Here is a 24,470-nt window from a genome sequence, read left to right as displayed (position 1 = left end):
ACTCTCTACCCAATCATATCAGACTCTCGTCTACTGTGGAAACCTTGAAAAAGGAACCTGAAGAGCTGTATCTTCTGTGATGCAGCGATAGCACCCTGTGAACCCTGATGCACTGACCCAGCAAAGTTCAAAACAAAATGTCTCTTTAATGTTCAACTCACAAAAACACAGCACACGATATCGCAACCGGGAACCATATCCTCTTGATTACAGCCAGTAAGACACGCCAGTCCACCTTCGTTGCCGTGGGCGACTGCACCACCGTGTTAATGTTCAACTCACAACATTAATGCCCAACTCACAGCAATACACAGTACACGATATACTCCGGATCACAGCTGGGAACCATATTCTTCAGTTTGCAGACAATAAACACGCCAGTCCACCTCCGAGACGAGTTGCCATGGGCGACTACACCGCTGTGTATGCTGTGGGTGCCAGGCCTTCCAGCTGCCTTAGCTGTTTGGCTCCGCTTGCCTGTGTTACCTCACACAGGTGTAGCTCTGCAGAGCCTCCTGCTCTGTACTCCTTCAGACACCAGACTGACACTGACTCTGACACACCCAACCCTCTGCTTCAGGGTTTTGTTGTTGTTCATTTATTTTATTTTTAATTTTTTGACAAGCAACATGTGGCCTTCAGCCACATGGAAAACCCGGCCCAGAATGAAATGGACTGTACCACTACCGTCCTGTAGTCCGCTTCAAAACACAAAAGCCCAGAGCAGGTTTCCTTAATTATGACTTGGACAAATAGTTTGCCTAAGACTAACTTTTATTCTGCATTGCAATCACAGCTACACCTGTGACTGCAATGCACTCCCATGGCCGCAATACGCCTCCGTGCGCATCCTTGGGGGAGAACACAGCGACCTCTACATATAACACCATTCACTGCCTCACACTTCCAACAAGCCTACAACTTGCAGTAACCCTCATTCCATCATATCGCTGCATGACAAGTACAGTACACTGTATATAAGCATTTAAATAATGTTAACTATACTGTGAACCTGGATGAATATATAAAGTGTCAGAAACTTTCTGACCCATTCTTCCGGACATTCTTCAAATCCTCAAGGATCCGTGGGCTCTTTCTATGAACTCTGAGATTAAGTTCCTTACATAAATTTTCTACTGAATTCAAGTCAGGTGACTGGCAGGACAATTCTAGCAACTTTTTTTTCCTTTAAATTCAATTCAGAGTTTCCTTAGCCGTGAGTTGGGAACATTGCGTTGCTGTAATGTCCACCCTTGTTTTATCTTCTTCATCCTGGTAGATGGCAGATTTTTATCAAAAATGTCTCAGTCACAAGTCCTTGGCAGTCACCGATGACATATTACTCATGATAGCCTATCCGAAGGAGTCCATTCCTTTCATAATGGAGGCTTTCCATGAGTTTGGAGAAATCTCGGGATTCCGCATATATTTTTACAAATCCAAGGCTTTAGTGATCTTCAGGGATGCTCGACAAAAGGTGTCCCTTCCCTTTTCCATTTCAGTGGGGGCATGGTTCTTTACGATATCTTGGTATTCTTCTACACTCCAACCCACATACTATTTACCAACTTAATATCCGACCCTTAAAATCTGCCATTACTCGGGAAATACAATCTTGCATGCCCTTTAAAATTATCTTTTGCGGGTAAAGCTCACCTTATTAAAATGGTTTCCTTCCCTAAAATACTCTACCCTTTACAAACGCTACCTATTCTATTATCTAAAGCTGATGATCAACTCCTAAGATTTTTTGACAATTTATATGGGGTTCGACGGGGAGATCTAGGATCAGTATTTTTAAATTGCAACAGGCTAAATCTTTGGGGGCCTCAATTTTCCAAATTTAAGATTGTATAGCGTTGCAGCCATTTTCAGACATTCTTTTGATTGGATTTGGGCCCATACTAAATTTACCAACACCCCATTAGATGAAGCAATGTCTGGACCAATCAGTCTTCCTGCCTTGCTCCATTTATAACACAATAGAGTTCCCGCTGCAATCAGGGATAATCCTCTGCTATGGTCCGTGGTATTGGCATGACATCGTGCTAGAAGGATCAGCGGACTAGACCCTTATACCTCAGTTTTCCTTCCCTTTCAAGGTAACCCTTTCTTTTAACAAGGCAGACCACCCCCAATTTCCCGAGTGCTGGGGGAGATAGGGTGCAGACTGGTCTGTGATCTTCTGACAACTACTCAATGTCCTCTTTCTCTGGAGGGTATTTTCTCCAAATATCCAATCTTAGTGGGTAATATTTTCATTGCCACTCAGATTAAGCATTATGTTGGCTCGGTCTTCCAAGGCATACCAGACAGTGTCAGAACCTGTCCTCTCCATCTGATCTCCCTTGGGCTCGTGCAGGAGTTTATTCGCAAAGTCTTATCTATAAATCAATCAAACCTTCTATTTCATGGTCAGATTCTGCACCAGGCCCGGGCATATGGGTATCACAACTATCTAATTATAGACTGACTGATCTTTTGAAAGCCACTCTACGTTTAAACTCTTTATTGCCATATGACAGTTACTCAACTATGGCCCTCATGATTTTCCATAGGGCTTACATTTCCCCAGAGGTCAAATCTAGGATGTCTCTATCGGCTAATCCCTCTTGTCCCAAATGTTTACACTCTCTAGCTGACATCTTTCATTGTCTCTGGGATTGTCCGAAGATACAGGAGGTTTGTGATATGCTTCTTCGCCATCTCACCAACACATTCAGCATACACTTTACATTATCTCCGGAATGAGCGTTATTTAATATTTTCCCACGGAATCAACTACTCGGACTCTCTGCTCAGCAACGTGTTTTAACTATTTGGGCGGCGCTACCCCCAAGAGTGTTCTGTATCTGTGGGCACAGGACGCAACCCCTTCACTAAATCTAATTTCTTCGAAGGTAAAATATTTGTTTAAAATGGATTGGATTGAGTCCATACTCCATAAAGAAAGTGATATGGAAAGTTTTTTCCTCATATGGTCCTCCTTTATTGATCTGCAGCCACTATCAGTTCGTCAAGCATTACATGGTTGCTTTCAATTCACCAATTGGTATATGAGAGAGCTTATATCTGGTAACACACCTATTAGGCTTAGTTAATTAAACTTGCAGGGTTTCAAATGTGCCTGGGGGGAGGGGAGTTGGGGTCGGGATTGATTGTTATACTGAAAAACCCCGTCTTCTTTTGAATCTTTCAAGCTACACTTTCTGGATATTGTTATGCCCTTCTTTGTCTTTATATGCTATGTATGGTACCGATTCTTATCTTGTTTGCAGACGGTTATAAATAAATTAGATGGTAGCCCGATTCTAATGCATCGGGTATTCTAGAATATGTATGTAGTTTATTTATGAAGATTTTAGAATAATACATTGAATATACAGGATTCGGCCAACCGCGACCAATTAGCGAAAGGTGGTTCAAATCCCGCGCCAATTCGTGGCCGGACTGTGCCTGACGCTGATTGTTCGCGTAGTAGTATATAGCACAGCCATGTAGTATATAACAGCCCATGTAGTAAATAGCACAGCCACGTAGTATATAACACAGCCAAGTAGTATATAGCACAGCCCACAGAGTATATAGTATAGCACAGCCACGTAGTATATAACAGCCCACATAGCATATAACACAGCCACGTAGTTTATAACAGGCCACGCATGCAGTATATAACACAGCCCACGTAGTGTATAACACAGCCCACGTAGTTTATAACAGCCCACGTAGTGTATAACACAGCCCACGTAATATATAACAGCCCACGTAGTGTATAACACTGCCCACGTAGTATATAACACTGCCCACGTAGTATATAGCACAGCCCACGCAGTATATTGCACAGCCCATGTAGTATATTGCACAACCCACGTAGTATATTGCATAGCCCATGTAGTATATTGCACAGCCCACGTAGTATATTGCATAGCCCACGTAGTATATTGCACAGCCCACGTAGTATATTGCACAGCCCACGTAGTATATTGCACAGCCCACGTAGTATATTCAAAAAGAAGCAAGTGTATGCAAACAAATTGGGATCACCACAAAATAAGAATTTATACAAAATCCAGCTTTATTCAAGAAACACCACACAAAGACATAAAAACATGTTAAAACAACCCCCTAAAAATATGACCTGGGGTAATGGGTCCATATAGATCATTGATAGAAATTGTAACACAGCAAATAGCCACTATACAGCCGATATATACATGGAACACAGAACCAAAAATATGCAACACACGGGCATTAAATGGTGCGATGTAATAACACAGATGAAGTGATACACCCTTTACTATTCTATGTCCCACAACAAAAAATCTAAAGATAGAGAAACCTAAAGTACACTTAGGGGCATAATGAGCACCGTGTGGCCGCCCAGACCCTAATATTCAGGTCCCATATTAGCTCACCCTACCTAACACCTAGGCGGTAATAGGGCTCCTAGCAGCATTGGTTCAGTGGATATCTGGCAGGCTGTAGCGTAGCTGTGACCCACGCGTATCGACGCCCGTAGCGTCTTCCTCAAGGTCGATATAACAAGTGCGGTACATTTCTTAACTTAAATAGCTACATGATTTCTTTTTACACCTACCAGGTGTGAGCAGCAGTACAGGCAGTATCGCCCACGTAGTATATAGCACAGCCCACGAAGTATATTGCACAGCCCACGTAGTATATTGCACAGGACACGTAGTATATTGCACAGCCTACGTAGTATATTGCACAGCCCACGTAGTATATTGCACAGCCCACGTAGTATATAGCAACGTGGGCATCATATCCCTGTTAAAAAAAAAGAATTAAAATAAAAAATAGTTATATACTCACCTTCCGTTGGCCCCGGATCCAGGCGAAGCGTTTACCGATGCTTCTCGCGTGCTTCGGTCCCAAGAGTGCATTGCGGTCTCGCAAGATCGCAATGCATGGAGCGGTCACCGGAACGTCGCGAGGAGTGGGAAAGGCCTGTTCTGGATCCGAGGGGCCGACGGACAGTGAGTATATAACTATTTTTTTTTCTTTTATTATTTTTAACATTAGATCTTTTTACTATTGATGCTGCATAGGCAGCATCAATAGTAATAAGTTGGTCACACAAGGTTAATAGCAGCGTTAACGCATTACACCGCGGCATAACGCGGTCCGTTAACGCTGCCATTAACCCTGTGTGAGCGCTGACTGGAGGGGAGTATGGAGCGGGCGCCGGGCACTGACTGCGGGGAGTAAGGAGCGGCCATTTTGCCACCGGACTGTGCCCGTTGCTGATTGGTCGTGGCTGTTTTGCCGTGACCAATCAGCGACTTGGGATTTCCGTTACAGACAGACAGAAAGACGGAAGTGACCCTTAGACAATTATATAGTAGATATATATATATATATATATATATATATATATATATATATATATATATAAAAAAAAAAAAGTCTCAGTCTGAAAAACAGCCTAAACACCATGATGTTCACACAAACTACACTATTGGTTTGGTATTTTAGGGTGATATGCAGTGCTTTTGGCCCCCAAACATGATTTGTTTGGCATCCAAAGAGTTAACTCCTTTGTGACTGGGCCAAATTTTTGAAATCTGACCAGTGTCATTTTATGTGGTAATAACTCTGGAACGCTTCAACAATTCCCAGTGATTTTGAGATGTAGCAGTAAGTTTTCATTTTTTCAAGGAAATTTACAAAATTTATTTTTCTAGGGACATATCCAGGTTTGAAGTGACTTTGGAGGTCTTATATATTTGAAAACCCCCAAAGTGATACCATTTTAAAAACAGCACCTCTCAAAATATTGAAAACCGCTGTCAGATTGTTTATTTACCCTTGAGGTGATTTTCAGGAATTAATGCAAAGTGACATGACAGGACCGAAAAAATGTATTTTTACCATCTAAATGTCACTAACTTCTGAACAGGCCACTGTGGCGGACAAACTGTAAGGCCGCTATTTGGTTGTGAATTGCCATCATAAACATCATGACCACACAATCATGATCTCATGGTGCCAATGGGCATAAATAGGGAGCCCTCACACTCAGTTAAACATTTATATGGTATAGTCACTATTGACAGCAACATCTAAGGGGTTAAACAGATATGGACAGTGAGCACACTGATGGTGGCTGGTGCAGAAAGTTGTCAGCTATAATGGACAGCCGACAGCTGCCGGATTGTCACCTGCATGGGGATGCTATTCTCTTATATCTCAGGTCAGTAAAAAGACATATCGGTGGGGTTAAATTTTGGTCTCTTTTGATCAGACTATAGTCTTGCAATATTTTGCAGGCTTGTTTAAATGTTGTTGAGCAAACTTTAAATGCACTTAAACACGCTTTTTGCTCAGCAATGGAGTCTTTTTGTACAGGCCATGGAGGTTGAATGCATTACTTTATTATTATTATTTATTTATAAAGCACCATTAATTCCACGGTGCTGTACATGAGAAAGGGGTTACATACAGACTTATAGATATCGTTTACAGTAAACAAGTTTACAGTGACAGACTGGTACAGAGGGGAGAAGACCCTGTCCTTGTGGACTTGCATTCTATGGGAGAGTGGGGAAGAGGCCGAAGGTAGGGGGCGAGGCGGCGGCTCTGGGGATGGCGAGGCGGCAGAATGGTTATTGCAGGCTGTAGGCTTTCTTGAAGAGATGGGTTATTACTCAAGGTTTTCTTTGAAACAATTGTACTGGCTGATTGCAGGTGTTTCTGTAGCTCTCCATAAGTGGCCCTTGGCTCTTGGACAACTCTTCTAATAATTATTTTCACTTTTTCTGAAATCTTGTGGGGAGCACCTGGTTGTGGCCGGTCTATGGTGAAATTATGTTTTTCCACTTCTTGATTGTGGCCTCAACAGTGCTCACTGGAACCTTCAGTAGTTTGGAAATTCTAATTTACACATGAAGATGGTGCATGTGCTTTCGCAAACCCACTGTGCCACGGGTCCGATCTTACCTAGGAGGAACATAGCTAAGCGGCTACCAGGTGTTCCCTAGTGCTCCTGATGGTGGAGTCCAGCTTGGCTACAGGTAGCTACCAAGTACCACTCCTAAGCAGTCCTCGTTACTGCATTTGCTGACCCCAGAGGTCAGGTACGCAGACACTGATATGAACTCAGACTCCGTTCAGACTAATAGGTTCTAGATCCTCTGCAGAATGGTTACTGACACGGACTCGAGCTCTGTTCAGACTAATAGGCTCAGGATTGTCAGGCAGAACGGTTACTGACACAGAGAGTCAGGACTGATTCAGGTACCGCCGGAGTGGCTTCAGGATACTGGCTCTGCCGATGCGGAGACAGGTTATCGCAGTTCGAATACACGGTGTACTCTGAGAGGCACACGTACAGACACATAGGCCACGGATACGGATTGAGGGTCTGGTCACACATGGAGTGGGGGGGGGGACAAGGTTCAGGCACTGACTGCACTGGAACCAGGAACTTCAGGTTCAGGACTGGCTGCACTGAGGCCAGGGACTTCGGGCTATGGACACTGGCCACAACGAGGTTAGAGGCTTGGGTTCTGGACACTGGCCACACGAGGAGCAGGGGCACCTCCCTAATTCACTGGTAGAACACCACACTGTGACGGGGTGTACGGCAGAGCAAGAAGGGACAACAGGCCAAGGGATGATTCCTCAGATTTATTATCAAGAACGCTGGAACAACACATGCAGGTAGATCTACAGAGTCCACAATTAGTCCAACGGAACAGGTTCGGGGGCACCTCCCGATAATCCTTGTGCCAGCTAACAAAATAATAGTCCACACGAGTCCAAGGGATCCCAAAACAATCCCACGAACGACGAGATATGTCGTCAGCTCAAGTCTCACCCCGTTCGCTTCTGCAGTCACAGATGGACATGGGGTCTTGCCTCAGCTAAGAATCCCCACTCCTTCTCCTTCCAAAGTCAACTCACATCTGATCTAAAAATAAGAATGGATTGTCTGAGCTCCTGGGATCCACCCATGAAGGGGGTAGGGGTCACACCTTCTATTCAATGGCTGGGTCCAACAGAAGATTCCAGACTAGTCGGCTCCGTAGTATGTACATTTGACTAGCCACCTGCTGTGAGGAAGAATGGCTATTCCTTCCTAGTGATGTTGACAAAGCTTAATTACATTATAGCTTAGGGCTGCAAGTATTGGGGGAAGGAGACATTTTGTTACAGATTAACTCAAAGCACAAGAAAATACATATATTACAGCTAATAGAAACCAGAGAACAGTTACATACATCAAATGGCATATTATTCAAATACAGGACAGGGCAAAAGTACAGATCATGACAATCAAATACAGGACAGGGCAAAAGTACAGATCATGACAATCCCTTCCCCTCCCAATTTGTGTACGTACTAGGGACCTCTACAGGTCACTGGTTAAGTACACACAGGCTTGGCTGACCAGACTCACGGCTCCTCTTGCCTGGACAGTCCATCTGCATTTTGGTGTTGGCTGCCTCTTCTATACTGTATGGTAAAGTTATAGGGCTGCAGAGCCAGACTCCATCGTAGTAAGCGTCCATTGTCCCCAGAGACTCTGTTCAGCCAGATGAGGGGATTGTGATCAGTAACCACAGTGAATTCTCGTCCATACAGATACGGTCTTAGTTTCCTGAGGGCCCACACTACAGCCAGACATTCTTTTCAACAGTTGCATAGGCCACTTCTCGGTCCAGCAATTTCCGGCTGAGGTAGGCAATGGGGTGCTCATCCCCAGCTGCATCCACCTGACTGAGTACAGCTCCCAGTCCATAAGCAGAGGCGTCAGTCTGCACAATGAATCTCCTCTTGTAGTCTGGAGCAGCCAGAACAGGGTCGCAGACCAGAGCGTCCTTCAGCCGGTTAAAAGCCTCATCACAGGCTGGAGTCCAGACCACCAGCCGGGGCATCGTTTTCTTGGTCAGGTCGGTAAGAGGCTTGGCCACCGTGCTGAAATGAGAAACAAATTTTCGGTAATAACTGGCAGTGCCCAAAAAAGCCATAACTTGTTTCTTAGTTTGGGGTACAGGCCAGTCTCTAATAGCTTGGATTTTGGCAGGTTCAGGACAGAGCTTCCCTCCTCCCACTCTATGCCATAGGTATTGAACTTCACCCATCCCCAATTGGCATTTATCTGGTCGAATGGTTAGGCCTGCTGCAAGAAGCAGGTCAAGAATAATGGCTACTTGGTTCAGATGTTCTTCCCACGTCTGGCTGAAGATTGCGATATCATCCAAGTAGGCACAAGCAAAGTCACCACGTCCCCGGAGGATCTGGTCCACCATTCTCTGGAAGGTTGCAGGGGCAGTCTTCATTCCAAAGGGCATGTTTAGAAATTCATACAGACCAAAGGGGGTTATAAAAGCGGACCGTTCTCTCCCTTCCTCCGTGAGAGGGATTTGCCAGTATCCCTTACTGAGATCCAAGGTAGAGACATATCGGGACCCAGCCAGGCGGTCTAGAAGTTCGTCAATACGGGGCATTGGGTATGGATCACTGACGGTATGGTCGTTTAGTCGTCGATAGTCCGAGTACTCCCATCCTTCTTGGGTACTAACACCACAGGAGAGGCCCAAGGGCTATGGGAGGCCTGGATTACCCCAAGCTGTAACATCTCCTCCAGTTCGTGCTGCATGGTGTGTCGAACTGATTCAGGTACCCGGTAAGGAGCCTGTTGTATGGGACAGATACCCTGAGTGTCCACATGATGTTGGGTGATGGTGGTTCGACCTGGTTGGGATGAGAAAGCAGCCCGTCTCTGTTGAAGCACTCCCAGCATCTGTTTTTTCTGTAAGGAATCCAGGTGATCTCCCAGTGGAACCTGTTCCACAGTGGATGGGGCTCTCGCTGCTTCCACGAGATCAGGTAGGGAGTCCTCATCCTCTTGACCATCTTCTGAAGCCAGCTGGCAGCTTGCTATCATTGGAATGTTCCGGTCATGGTACTCCTTAATCATATTCACATGGACAGTCTTTTGTCTTAGCCCCTGATCATCTAAAGCAAGAAGATAATTGGTGTCATTTAGTTTTCTGAGAACCCGGAAGGGACCCTCCCATGTGGTCTGCAGTTTATTCTGCCGATGTGGAACAATCATTAAGACCTGTTGTCCTTCTACAAACTCCCGATAGCGTGCTTTACGGTCATACCATGTCTTCTGTCTGGTTTGAGCCATCCGCACATGACTCTGGGCAAAACTAGCAAGTTGAGCCAGGGTTTCTCGCAGCTTTAGGACATAAGGGACAACAGGGGCTCCTGTATCCTCAACTTGCCCCTCCCAGTATTCCTTGAGCAGGGTTAAGGGTCCTCGGACCTTTCTTCCATAGAGTAGATCAAAGGGGGAAAACCCAGTGGACTCCTGGGGAACTTCCCGATAGGCAAACAAGAGATGGGGTAGGTACTTCTCCCAGTCTGAATCTCTGTCCGTGAAGGCCCTTAGCATATTCTTCAGAGTGCCATTGAATCGTTCACAAAGTCCATTTGTTTGGGGATGATACGGGGTCGTTCGGATCGCTCGTACTCCACAAGTGCGCCACAGGCACTGGACCAGCTCTGACATGAACTGGGAGCCTTGGTCTGACAAGATCTCACTGGGGAATCCTACTCGGGTAAAGATGGTAACCAAGGCCTCGGCCACCTTGGCTGCAGAAATACTTGACAAGGCCACAGCTTCTGGATATCGGGTGGCATAGTCCACGACAGTGAGAATCTACTGCTTTCCAGATTTACTTGGTTTAGCAAGAGGTCCAATGATATCGACAGCTACTCTTTGAAAGGGTTCTTCTATTATAGGGAGAGGTTGCAGGGGTGCCTTTGGGTGATCTCCGGGTCGCCCTCTACGCTGACATATGTCACAAGTTCGGCAGAAATGCGCTACTGCTTGGGAAATCCCCGGCCAATAGAAAGTTTGAGTCAATCGTCCCTCCGTGCGAGTTTTGCCTTGATGGCCAGCCGTAGGAATGTCATGAGCAAGGTGTAATAGGGGAATTCTGTACTTCTGGGGAACAATCAGCTGTTTGCTATAAGTCCAGGGCTTATCTAGGGAGTCGGCATTGGTAACCCGATATAGAAGTCCATTTTCTCTGATAATTCTTTCCCCGTTCTCCCCTAGCTGCCCTATCTCAGCTCGAGCTCTAAAACTAGCAAGGGTGGGGTCAGTCTCTACCTCTTGTCTAAACTGAACTTTATCCCAAGTAACATTCATATTAGCCCCACAAGAAGAATCACTCACCGGCTGTGACGGCATTTCTGGTGGCCTTATTTCCATGGATGGGTTGTACACATCCACATCCGCTGCCCTCTTGGCTTGACTTCTGGTTACTGCACCGACAAAGTGGCAATGAAGACAAACCCACATCATTTCCTAGAAGAACATCTGCAGGGAGGCCGCTCATCACACCGACCATGCATTGCTTGGCCCCAAAGCCATAATCCAGGGTCACACTCGCTCTTGGAATATATCTCTGGGTGCCTCCAGCCAATGCAATGGCAATTCCTGGTCCCTTTTGAATTGCTTCTGGTTGAATTACTCGGGGATCGGCTATGGTGAGGAAAGCCCCAGTGTCACGGAAGCCAACAACTTTTTGGCCATCCAGCACGACCTCCTGTAGATGTTTGTGCTGAAGCTCAGAAGAACAGGTGGCTGGGGCTCGCACCCCATAGATTCCTGGTAGGGGATCCAGGGTATCAGAGTCACTTGGCAAGTCATCAGGGACTATATCCAGCTCTTCTCCTGGTGAGGGGGTCTGTAGATAATGAACAGGCAAAGGCGGTCTGTAGCGGTTCTGCCTCCGAACACCTGGGCATTGGAATTGCAGATGCCCAGGCTGCCCACATCCATAACATCTGCGCTCTGGGATTCTTCCTCCATGTCGTATTCCCAAAGGTGGAGCAGGAGTAGTGCGAGGCACAGTCACACGAAGGTCACCATGAGTTGGTGGTCTAGTGGGATGGTAAATATTGGAGGCCGAAGGACCAGGGACCGCCAGCGTTGGGGGGCTGGTAGTTTTTTTCTCACTGAGTAGTAGTTTTTTCCACTGAGGCTTGATGGTGAGAACCTCATCAGCTAGAGCTGCAGCTTCCTCCACAGTGGCTGGTCTCCTCTCACGCACCCATTCCCGGATCTCAGCAGGGCACTTGAAGTAAAACTGCTCTTTTAGGATAACCTGGAGAAAGGTCTCCCAGGTTAAGGCCTCCTCTGCTTCCAGCCAGCGATGACATATTTGTTTGAATCTGTGGGCATACATCTTGAAAGACACTTCCTCATCGCAGGCTAAAGTACGGAACTGAGTCCTGTAAGTGTCTGGCGTCACAGCATAATGTTCTAGCATAGTCAGTTTAAGCTCCGCATACTCACAGTTCTCTCGAGGGCCCATGGCTCTATAGGCTGCGGCAGCTCCACCCTCTAAGAGCCCCACCAGATGTCGGACTCGCTCCCTGTCCGGGACTTCCATTAATCGACACTGATGCTCAAAGTCCTGGAAGAAGCTCTCAATGTCGCCTGCAGCCTCATTAAACGACTTGAAGTCTTTGCGGGACACTCTGGGGAGTTCCCTCATGATGGGTGCTGGGGTTATAGTCTGTCTGGAGCTTCTAGCTGCTTCCAAAGCGATCTGCCTCTCCAGCAATGCCATCTCCTGAGCTCTGTGAATGGCCTCTCTCTTATCGTCTATTGTGGCCTCCTCTCCCAGCAATGCCAACTCCTCCTCGTTCCACACAACCCACTGACTCTTTTGGGTATTTACCTCCGGCTGCAGTCTTTCCTCCATTTGCTGTGAGGATCCTTCTTCAGCGTAATCTTGCAGGCGAACTCCTTCCAAAGCCTCAATTAGCTGCTCCTTGGAGAGCCCCTTGTAGCTGACTCCCAGTTCACGGGCCTTTGTTTGTAAGTTCACCACAGTCCAGTTCTTGTACTCTGCGGTGCTGGTTCCCGATGTTGGGCCGTTGTCCTCCATTCCTTCTGCTCTGATCCCACTGCTGCCACCAGTTTGTGACGGGGTGTACGGCAGAGCAAGAAGGGACAACAGGCCAAGGGATGATTCCTCAGATTTATTATCAAGAACGCTGGAACAACACATGCAGGTAGATCTACACTACAGAGTCCACAATTAGTCCAACGGAACAGGTTCGGGGGCACCTCCCGATAATCCTTGTGCCAGCTAACAAAATAATAGTCCACACGAGTCCAAGGGATCCCAAAACAATCCCACGAACGACAAGATATGTCCTCAGCTCAAGTCTCGCCCCGTTCGCTTCCGCAGTCCCAGATGGACATGGGGTCTTGCCTCAGCTAAGAATCCCCACTCCTTCTCCTTCCAAAGTCAACTCACACCGGTGCTCAAGAAGGATATAATGGAACTAGAGAGAGTACAAAGGAGGGCAACAAAATTAATAAAGGGGATGGGAGAACTACAATACCCAGATAGATTAGCGAAATTAGGATTATTTAGTCTAGAAAAAAGACGACTGAGGGGCGATCTAATAACCATGTATAAGTATATAAGGGGACAATACAAATATCTCGCTGAGGATCTGTTTATACCAAAAAAGGTGACGGGCACAAGGGGGCATTCTTTGCGTCTGGAGGAGAGAAGGTTTTTCCACCAAAATAGAAGAGGATTCTTTACTGTTAGGGCAGTGAGAATCTGGAATTGCTTGCCTGAGGAGATGGTGATGGCGAACTCAGTTGAGGGGTTCAAGAGAGGCCTGGATGTCTTCCTGGAGCAGAACAATATTGTATCATACAATTATTTTATTAGGTTCTGTAGAAGGATGTAGATCTGGGGATTTATTATGATGGAATATAGGCTGAACTGGATGGACAAATGTCTTTTTTCGGCCTTACTAACTATGTAACTATGTAACATCTGATCTCAAAATAAGAATGGATTGTCTGAGCTCCTGGGATCCACCCATGAAGGGGGGTAGGGGTCACACCTTCTATTCAATGGCTGGGTCCAACAGAAGATTCCAGACTAGTCGGCTCCGTAGTATGTACATTTGACTAGCCACCTGCTGTGAGGAAGAATGGCTATTCCTTCCTAGTGATGTTGACAAAGCTTAATTACATTATAGCTTAGGGCTGCAAGTATTGGGGGAAGGAGACATTTTGTTACAGATTAACTCAAAGCACAAGAAAATACATATATTACAGCTAATAGAAACCAGAGAACAGTTACATACATCAAATGGCATATTATTCAAATACAGGACAGGGCAAAAGTACAGATCATGACAATCAAATACAGGATAGGGCAAAAGTACAGATCATGACACACACTACCTAATGACTCTTTCTTCATGTGTTCAATACTTTTTCACTGTACCATTTCTCATTATTACACACAATTTATGGACATCTATGGTTTGATTTTTTTGCCTGTGTGTATTGGATGGGTTGTTATCAAAATCAAATTTCATGTTAATAGCACCATTAGAAATAGATTTACTTAGAAAATTGAGGACGTGATCAATACTTATTTCAGTGTACATAACTATTCACCCCCCTATAGTCAGTACTTTGTAAAGCCTCCTTTTGCAGCAATTACAGCTGCAAGTCGCAATGGATAAGTCTATATGAGCTTTTCATGTTCCATAATCCAAACTGGTGACTTGTTCAATACTTATTGTAGCGTAATGGCTGGTGCCCCTGCATGGTGTCCCCTTCTCTCTCCATGCAGGGAAGCCGGCTTACACACCACCCCAACCCCACGGCGTTCTCCTGCTTCCTGCTGTGGTGCATGCCACAGCTACCAGCTGCATATTAAGTGCACACGCTCCCCTACTCTTAAAGGGGCAGCGTGAGCATATGGCCAAATGCCCTCAGCATGTTGACGAGAGGCATTAAGCATAATGTGTACATCTGCTAAATAGCTCTCAGACAATTACTAGGAGTCAACCTGTATAAAGCATTCCCTCTCCGTTAGTGAATTGCCAAGCAATGAGTTGAGTCATTAGGTCGTTGGTGTTATACCGATGCAGTGTGAAGTCCCCTGGTCCCGATGCAGTCAGAGACCCGAACCTCGCCCCCTGGTCCTGCTGCAGCCAGTCCTGTTTATGAAGTATAATGGTCCTGCTGTGGCCAGTCCTGTTCCCAAAGTCCCCTGGTGGCAGTGCGGCCAGTCCCGTTCCCAAAATTATCTGGTCTTGTTGCAGCCAGTGCCACACCAGGTCCAAAGTCCCCTGGTCCTGGTGTGGCCAGTCCTGAATCCGAAGTCCCCTAGTCCCAGTGTGGCCAGGCCATGATCCAGTGTCATAAGCTGGTGTGTCTGAACACAGCCCTAATCCGAGACAGCGAACCTGACCCATTGAGTCAGCAGCTATAGGGATCTGCCATGTAGTTGTACAAGGCAACTACCTGAAGCCCGCCCATCCTCTTTCCACCATCAGGAGCTCCAGTGAACACCAGGTAGCCACTTAGCTATGCCGCTTCCTGGGCAGGCCAGGTCCAGTAGCACAGAGGACCAAAAAATCCACTTGCACCACTGTTGGATGTAACACTTATTTCACCCTCTGCATATATGCTGTGTGTGTATAAATAATTTCAAGATGTTTGACAAGTCTTAGTTTCGCAGAACATTTTTTCATCTCCTAACATGAAAGTAAGGTTAATGATATACAGCTCTGGCAAAAATTAGGATACCACCACATCAAAACCCTGCCATGGGCAGCCCAATATCCAGACCTGAACCCCATTGAAAACCTCTGGAATGTAATCAAGAGGAAGATGGATAGACACAAGCCATCAAACAAAGAACTGCTTACATTTTTGCGACAAAAGCAGTGTTAAAGACTGGTGTAAAGCATGCCAAGATGCATGAAAGCTGTGATTAAAAATCATGGTTATTCCACAAAATATTGATTTCTGAACTCTTCCTGAGTTAAAAACATTAGTATTGTTGTTTCTAAATGATTATAAACTTGTTTTCTTTGCATTATTTGAGGTCTGAAAGCACTGTTTTTTTAAATTTTGACCATTTTTCTTTTTCAGAAAAAAAAAATACAACATTTATTGCTTGCAACTTCAGAGACATGTTGTCAGTAGTTTAGTTTATAGAATAAAAGAACAATTTACATTTTACTCTCTATAAAGAGAAAAATCAGACAAATGAATAAACCTGCCAGCCAGCACCCTGCGACAGGAGGGAATTTTCTTATTGTTTCCTTTTGATCACTGTGATCTATTACAGTGATCAAAAGCCAATAATCACTATGTTACCCCCCTGTCATTGGCTTAGTCAAATTATTATTTTTTTTATTTTAGAATTTTTCTTTGCATTTAGTGCATGGGTTGGGCTTATAGTTTTTTTAGTAGTAAAAAAATAAAAAAAAAAAAAAAATAATGATGACTATATGACGACTAGTGTGATGCGCAAGTGCTCGCTACTCGAGTTTGCATAGGGTGCTCAGGTATGCACTGAGTATCGCGGGTGCTTGAATGACATGCTCGAATCTCAGCCGCACGTTTTGCGCCTGTTAAACAGCCAAAAAACATGCAGGGATTGCATGTTTGTGACTACATGTGGGGTATCACTGAGCTCATAAGAAAGTGAATAAAACTATGGGGTTCACATTCTGGTGTTATCTCTTGCAAAAATGAAAAATTTGTGGCTAAATCACGATTTTTGTGAAAAAATATGACCAAATTCTGTGTCGTACCTGTGGGTTCAAAATGCTCACTATACTCCTGGATAAAATCCTTGGAGGGGTGTAGTTTCCAAAATGAGGTTGCTTGAAGAGGGTTTCCTGTTAAGGCAAATCATGGGTTCTTCAAACGTGACATGGAGTCCGCTCTCAATTCCAGCAATTTTTGCCTTCAAAAAGTGCGGCTTCTCTTCCGAGCCCTGCAGTGTGCCCAAATAGTAGTTTTTCCCCACATATGGGGTAGTGGCATACTCAGGAGAAATTCTATAATAAACTTGGGGGTTTATTCTTTCCTGTTACCCTTGTGAAAGTAAAAAATTTGGAGCTAAGGTAAAACTTTTGTGAAAAAAAAGTTAAATGTTCATTTTTTCTTTCCACATTGCTTTAGTTCCTGTGAAGCACCTGAAGGGTTAGTACACATTTTGAATGTGGTTTTGAGCACCTTCAGAGGTGCAATTTTTAGAATGGTGTCACTTTTGGTTATTTTCTATCACAGAAGCACCTCAAATTCACTTCAATTGTGATGTGGTCCATAAAAAAATGGTTTTGTAAATTTTGCTGGAAAAATTATTAATCGCTGGTCAACTTTTAACCCTTATAACTTACTAACAAAAAAAAAAAGTTTCAAAAATTGTGCCGATGTAAAGTAGACATGTGTGGAATGTTATTTATTAACTATTTTTTGTGACATAACTCTGATTTAAGGGCATAAAAATTAAGTTTGAAAATTCTGAAATTTTACAAATGATCGCCAAATTTCTGATTTTTTCACAAATAAACGCAAGTCATATCTAACAGATTTTACCACTATCAAAGTACAATGTGTAAAAAAAAAAGTCTCAGAATCAGTGGAATCCGTTGAAGCTTTCCAGAGTTATTACAACATAAAGTGGACAGATATCTAAAATTTGGATTGGCTCTGTTACTAAGGGGTTAAAAAAAGGAAGAAAGAAAAACAACTGAACCATGCCAAAAGTTGAATAGATTAATCACAATCCTTCTGAGAAAATGTTCTATGGGCAGATGAAATCAAACTATAACTCTTTAACAGTGAGCATTGGGCGACATTCACACATTTGTAGTAAATGTCTGTGTGCAGTCTGCTTTATAAACAGACAGCACACTGACACCGTTTCATTGATTCATACAAATATTTAAAAATAGATCCATATATCCAATCTGTGAGACTCAGGGCATGTACCATTCCCTGAGTGAGTGGAAGTCCAGGACAAAGCAGTGGAAAAAACACAGATTTGCATTACATTTTTATTTAACTTTGTTATTTGTGTAAAGAAGAACTCCCATCAACGTTTTGGCCTCTTATTATATTGCAATCATCATATTATATAGCATGGTGTACTTACAATTGGTCATTTTGTCTTTCTACCCAGTTAATTATTCTCTTTTCCCTGTAGAAACAGGAAGGGTTCATTTATCATGCCCCTCTTCAACTCCTGACCCAGCTGCCCCGCTCCTCCCCAACCCCTCAGACAGGTAAGTTTGCAGATTCTTATGATTCATACAAAGAAAATTGACCTCTTGTTTCTACATATAGCTTGTATAGGATTCAGCTAGTCAGTTTTTAATCATGTGAGGTCATAGACCTAATGGAAAAAAATAAGAATTTTTCTATCATTTACTGACCATCATAAATAATGTGATCACAGTGTTGTGCCAGTCGTCACAATTAACCGCTTAAGCCCCAAGGGTGGTTTGCACGTTAATGACCGGGCCAATTTTTACAATTCTGACCACTGTCCCTTTATGAGGTTATAACTCTGGAATGCTTCAAAGGATCCCGGTGATTCTGACACTGTTTTCTAGTGACATATTGGGCTTCATGATAGTGGTAAAATTTATTTGATATTACCTGCGTTAATTTGTGAAAAAAATGGAAATTTTGAGAAAAGTTTGAAAATTTAGCAGTTTTCCAACTTTTAATTTTTATGCCCTTAAATCACAGAGATATGTCACACAAAATACTTAATAAGTAACATATATTAAAAATTACACTGGTGCTATAACCACAAATGTATGCTACACAAGTGCTGCCGGTATCTCAAACGGATATAGTGCCCAATCCGATAGCAGGAAAAGAAACCAGTATAAAACGATTAGAGATGCCGCGCTACAAGTGGCTAAAACTAGACCATGTCCGTGGTTCTATTGTAACATGTAAAGGACTCCTCTGTGTACGTGTTACATCTATTAGTAGCTAGACCAGCCGAGCCTGAATAAAACTAACACAGTATTAAAACAATAGTTGATAACTAGTAGTGTTGTATCACCTACTGTATGTATATCGTTGGACGGCTGGGCTGCTTGCTTAAAATCGAGTATCAGATCTTCACACACAGGTGTCTGCTCTGTCCCAAGGCAGTTCCCGTCCTCACGGGAAGTGAGTGTGTAGATACCAGCGTAAGCCGATGTCGGTGGCTGTGGGTGCTGCCGGTGGAGACCGCGAGTGCTACGTGTAGTGCCAGAGACGTCCCTGGATACATTTGGATGGTTTCCAAATACCCTGGATGGTTTCCACGTGTATCCAGGGACGTCTCTGGCACTACACGTAGCACTCGCGGTCTCCACCGGCAGCACCCACAGCCACCGACATCGGCTTACGCTGGTATCTACACACTCACTTCCCGTGAGGACGGGAACTGCCTCGGGACAGAGCGGACACCTGTGTGTGAAGATCTGATACTCGATTTTAAGCAAGCAGCCCAGCCGTCCAACGATATACATACAGTAGGTGATACAACACTACTAGTTATCAACTATTGTTTTAATACTGTGTTAGTTTTATTCAGGCTCGGCTGGTCTAGCTACTAATAGATGTAACACGTACACAGAGGAGTCCTTTACATGTTACAATAGAACCACGGACATGGTCTAGTTTTAGCCACTTGTAGCGCGGCATCTCTAATCGTTTTATACTTAATAAGTAACATTTCCCACATGTCTACTTTACATCAGCATAATTTTGGAACCAAATTTTTTTTGTTAGGGAGTTACTAGGGTTAAAAGTTGACCAGCAATTTCTCATTTTTACAACACCATTTTTTTTAAGGACCACATCACATTTGAAGTCATTTTGAGGGGTCTACATGATAGAAAATAACCAAGTGTGACACCATTCTAAAAACTGCAACCCTCAATGTGCTGAAAACCACATTCAAGAAGTTCATTAACCCTTCAGGTGTTTCACAGGAATTTTGGAATGTTTTTTTTTTGTTTTTTTTTTAAAAAGAACATTTAACTTTTTTTCACAAAAAAATTACTTCAGCTCCACTTTGTTTAATTTTACCAAGGGTAACAGGAGAAAATGGACCCCAAAAGTTGTTGTACAATTTGACCTGAGTATGCCGATACCCCATATGTGGGGGTAAACCACTGTTTGGGCGCATGGCAGAGCTCGGAAGGGAAGGAGCGCCGTTTGACTTTTCAATGCAAAATTGACAAGAATTGAGATGGGACGCCATGTTGCGTTTGGAGAGCCCTTGATGTGCCTAAACATTAAAAGCCCCCACATGTGACACCATTTTGGAAAGTAGACCCCCTAAGAAACTTATTTAGATGTGTGGTGAGCACTTTGACCAACCAAGTGCTTCACACAAGTTTATAATGCAGAGCCGTAAAAAAAAAAAAATCACATTTTTTCACAATAATGATCTTTTCGCCCTCAATATTTTATTTTCCCAAGCGTAAGAGAAGAAATTGTACCCCAAAAGTTGTTGTGCAATTTGTCGTGAGTACGCTGATACCCCATATGTGGGGGTAAACCACTGTTTGGGCGCATAGCAGAGCTTGGAAGGGAAGGAGCGCCATTTGACTTTTCAATGCAAAATTGACAGGAATTGAGATGGGACGCCATGTTGCGTTTGGAGAGTTACTGATGTGCCTAAACATTGAAACCCGCCACAAGTGACACCATTTTGGAAAGTAGACCCCCTAAGGAACTTATCTAGATGTGTTGTGAGAGCTTTGAACCCCAAGTGTTTCACTAGTTTATAATACAGAGCCGTGAAAATAATTTTTTTTTTTTTCCCACAAAAAATATTTTTTAGCCCCCAGTTTTGTATTTTCCCAAGGGTAATAGGAGAAATTGGACCCCAAAAGTTGTTGTCCAATTTGTCCTGAGTACGCGGATACCCCATATGTGGGTGTGGCAGAGCTCAAAAGGGAAGGAGCGCCATTTGGAATGCAGACTTAGATGGATTGGTCTGCAGGCGTCACGTTGCATTTGCAGAGCCCCTGATGTACCTAAACAGTAGAAACACCCCACAAGTGACCCCATATTGGAAACTAGACCCCCCAAGGAACTTATCTAGATGTGTTGTGAGAACTTTGAACCCCCAAGTGTTTCACTACAGTTAATAACGCAGAGCCGTGAAAATAAAAAATCATTTTTTTCCCACAAAAATGTTTTTTTTAGCCCTCCAAATTTTTATTTTCCCAAGGGTATCAAGAGAAATTGGACCCCAAAAGTTGTTGTCCAATTTGTCCTGAGTACGCTGATACCCCATATGTTAGGATAAACCCCTGTTTGGGCGCACGGGAGAGCTCGGAAGGGAAGGAGCACTGTTTTACTTTTTCAACGCAGAATTGGCTGGAATTGAGATCGGACGCCATGTCACGTTTGGAGAGCCCTGATGTGCCTAAACAGTGGAAACCCCCAATTGTAACTGAAACCCTAACACACCCCTAACCCTAATCTCAACCACACCCCTAACCCCAACACACCCCTAACCCTAATTCCAACCCTAACCACACCCCTAACTCCAACACCCCCCCAACCCTAACCAACTTTAGCCCCAGCCCTAGCCCTAACTTTAGCCCCAACCCTAACCCTGGCCCTAACCTTAACCCTAACCCTAGCGGGAAACACGGGTATTACATACCTGGTAATGTGTTTTTTCATGAGACATGACGGCACCATGAGAGAGGGGATCTGCCCATCAAGGACAGGAAACCTTCAAGATAAAAGGGGCGGCTCCTCTCTCCACATCAGTTGTTTTACAGAGTACGAGAGGAACTCCGCTGGTTAGTGTACACATAAATAATACATCCTATACGGTTCTATTCACCGATACCCCAGGGAGTGTATAATACAAATAATGCTAATAATGTACCCAACTAATGACGTGATCAAAAGGGTGGAAATATAAGGGTGCCATCATGTCTCATGGAAAAACACATTACCAGGTATGTAATACCTGTGTTTTTCCATCATACATGACGGCACCACAAGAGAGTTACAGAGATTTGTATTCTCTTTTAGGGAGGGATCACTGCTTGTAACACTCTTCTCCCAAATGAGATCAGAGGTAGCAGATAGGTCTAGCCTATAATGTTTAAAAAATGTAGACGGAGTCCTCCAAGTGGCCGCCTTACAGATTTGGTCGATGGTAGCATCTGCTCTCTCCGTCCACGGCATCGCCATGGCCCTCGTGGAGTGGGCTTTCAGACCCTGTTGAATAACCCTGTGTGCACTACTATACGCTAGAATAATGGCCTCTCTCACCCATCTAGCTATAGTCTGTTTTGAGGCTTTAAGGCCCTTCCTTGACCCCTGGAACGCAACAAATAAAGCCCTCTGCTTCCTCCAGGATTTTGTCACCTCTAGATACTGTAGGATACATCTCCTAACGTCTAGGCAATGGAGTCTCTCCTCTTTTTTGTTACTGGGACTGGGACAGAAAGAGGGTAGGGTTATATCCTGAGCTCTATGGAATCTCGATACCACTTTGGGGAGATATGCCGGATCTAATTTTAATACAACCCTATCGTCCATAATTTGTGTGTAAGGGGGGTCAGCTGACAACGCTTGTAAATCCCCCACCCTACGGGCCGATGTAAGGGCCACCAACAAAGCTGTCTTTAATGTCAGTACTTTATCAGATGCTGTATTTAAAGGCTCAAAGGGGCTTTCTGTCAAAGCTGTTAACACTAGATTTAGATCCCATGGTGGAGGAGTAGGGGATGGAACAGAGTCAGCTCTACTACAGGCTCAGATAAACCTCACCACCCACCTATTACTTGCCAGGTCACAGTTGAACAGGGCTGCTAAGGCTGAAATGTGTACTTTGAGGGTACTAACAGCTAACCCCAGATCTAAGCCCTTTTGCAGGAACTCCAGTATTGCCACTATCGGGACCTCCCCTTCCCGTATTGGCCCTGAGCTGGAGAGGAATTTCTTCCATATCCTCCCATAGATCTTGGTCTTTACTGGTTTTCTGCTGCTGAGCAAGGTGGATATTAACCCAGCTGAGAACCCTTCCTTCTCTAGTAACGACCACTCAAATGCCAGGCTGTCAAATGAAGCCCGGAGTTCTGTGGGTGGTTGAAGGGACCCTGCGTTAGAAGGTCCTGGTCTTCCGGGAGAACCCAAGGGTCCGTCACTGACATCACTCTCAGCCAGTAAAACCATGGTCTTTTCGGCCAGAAGGGAGCTATGACAATTACCCTGGCCTTGTCCTCCCTGATCTTCCTCAGAACTGCTGGAACTAGACATATCGGTGGGAAGGCATACAGGAGTCCTGACGTCCATTCTATGCTGAAGGCGTCTACTGCCAACGGCCTGTCTGCTGGGTTCAGGGAGCAGAATTTTTGAACTTTTCTGTTGGCTTTTGAGGCAAAGAGGTCTACACTGGGTTTTCCCCACATGTGCACTATCCGTTGAAAAACGGACTTTTTTAGGGACCATTCTCCTTGCCTCAAGTGGTTCCTGCTTAAAAAGTCTGCCTTTATGTTGTCCACACCTCGGATATGCAGGGCCGATAATGACAGGAAGTGCCTTTCGGCTAGAGACATGAGTCTTGTGGTTACGTGCATCAGAGCCCGAGAGCGGGTGCCTCCCTGGTGGTTCACGTATGCGACCGCTGTTCAGTTGTCCGATAGGACCCTCACATGATGCCCTGTCAAGTGCGGAAGTAGTCTCTCTAGCGCCCTTTCTATTGCTAGGAGTTCCCACTCGTTTGAGGATAGATTTTTCTCCTCTTGAGCCCAGGGGTCTTGGACTCACAGTGTGTCTGAGTGAGCTCCCCACCCCCATGGACTGGCGTCCGTTGTGATCACTTTGGAGGCTGTATATGCCCAGGGAACTCCTCTCGGAGATGACTATCTGTAACCACCATCTGAGAGATTGGAGCACAGAGAGTGGGAGAGTGAGCTTCTGCTCTAGCTGCCCCTGAAGTTCCAGGTCGTTCTGCAGCACACACCATTGTAGTTCCCTTGCGTGGAACTGGGCCCATTTTACTGCCGGTATGCAGGAGGTTAGGGACCCTAACACCGACATGGCTCTTAAAGTCATTTCCGTTTTTTTTTAAAGTGGCCATAATCATCTGTTTGATTTTTTCCTCTTTTTCTTCTGGGAGGCGACATTCCTGTGCCACGGAGTCTACCGTTATCCCCAGGAAATTCTGGACCCTTGCTGGCTCTAGCTTGGACTTCTTGAGATTTAGTTGCCATCCCAGTGTCTGAAGAGTGTCCATCACTATCCTGACCTGCTCCTGACAGTGAGAAAAGTTCTTCCCCACTATCAGGAAGTCGTCCAAGTAGGGAATTATTAGAGTGTCTTTTTCCCTGAGATGTGCTGTGACCTCTGCAATCAGCTTCGTAAATACGCGTGGGGCAGTTGCTATCCCAAAGGGCAGAGCCCTGTACTGGAAGTGACGCAGCTGAGACCCCATCTGAACTGCCACTCTGAGGAACCGACGATCTTGTTGTCTGATTGGGACGTGATAATAAGCGTCCTTGAGGTCGAGGACGGACATGTAACACTGGGGATAGAGAAGTTTCACCGCTGATTTTATGGTCTCCATCTTGAACGATGGTATTACAAG

At 44.8% G+C, this 24,470-nt stretch overlaps 1 protein-coding gene across 6 annotated transcripts in view; it reads right to left on the bottom strand.

The window, feature by feature from the left end:
• LOC143776536 (RUN and FYVE domain-containing protein 1-like) overlaps positions 1-24,470 on the bottom strand; it is a 531,317-nt gene that overhangs the window by 75,153 nt on the left and 431,694 nt on the right. For 3 of the 6 annotated variants that reach the window (XM_077265993.1, XM_077265996.1, XM_077265995.1), the window contains one exon: positions 17,994-18,038. The exons of the other annotated variants lie outside the window; for them this stretch is intronic. In XM_077265993.1, the coding sequence (XP_077122108.1) occupies positions 17,994-18,038 (45 nt within the window). The remainder of the gene's footprint in view (positions 1-17,993; positions 18,039-24,470) is intronic. 6 annotated transcript variants of the gene reach the window in all.

Source organism: Ranitomeya variabilis, chromosome 5 (genome assembly GCF_051348905.1).
Source record: "Ranitomeya variabilis isolate aRanVar5 chromosome 5, aRanVar5.hap1, whole genome shotgun sequence".
NCBI classification, from domain to species: Eukaryota; Metazoa; Chordata; class Amphibia; order Anura; family Dendrobatidae; genus Ranitomeya; species Ranitomeya variabilis.
This window is presented reverse-complemented; position numbering and strand designations above follow the sequence as displayed.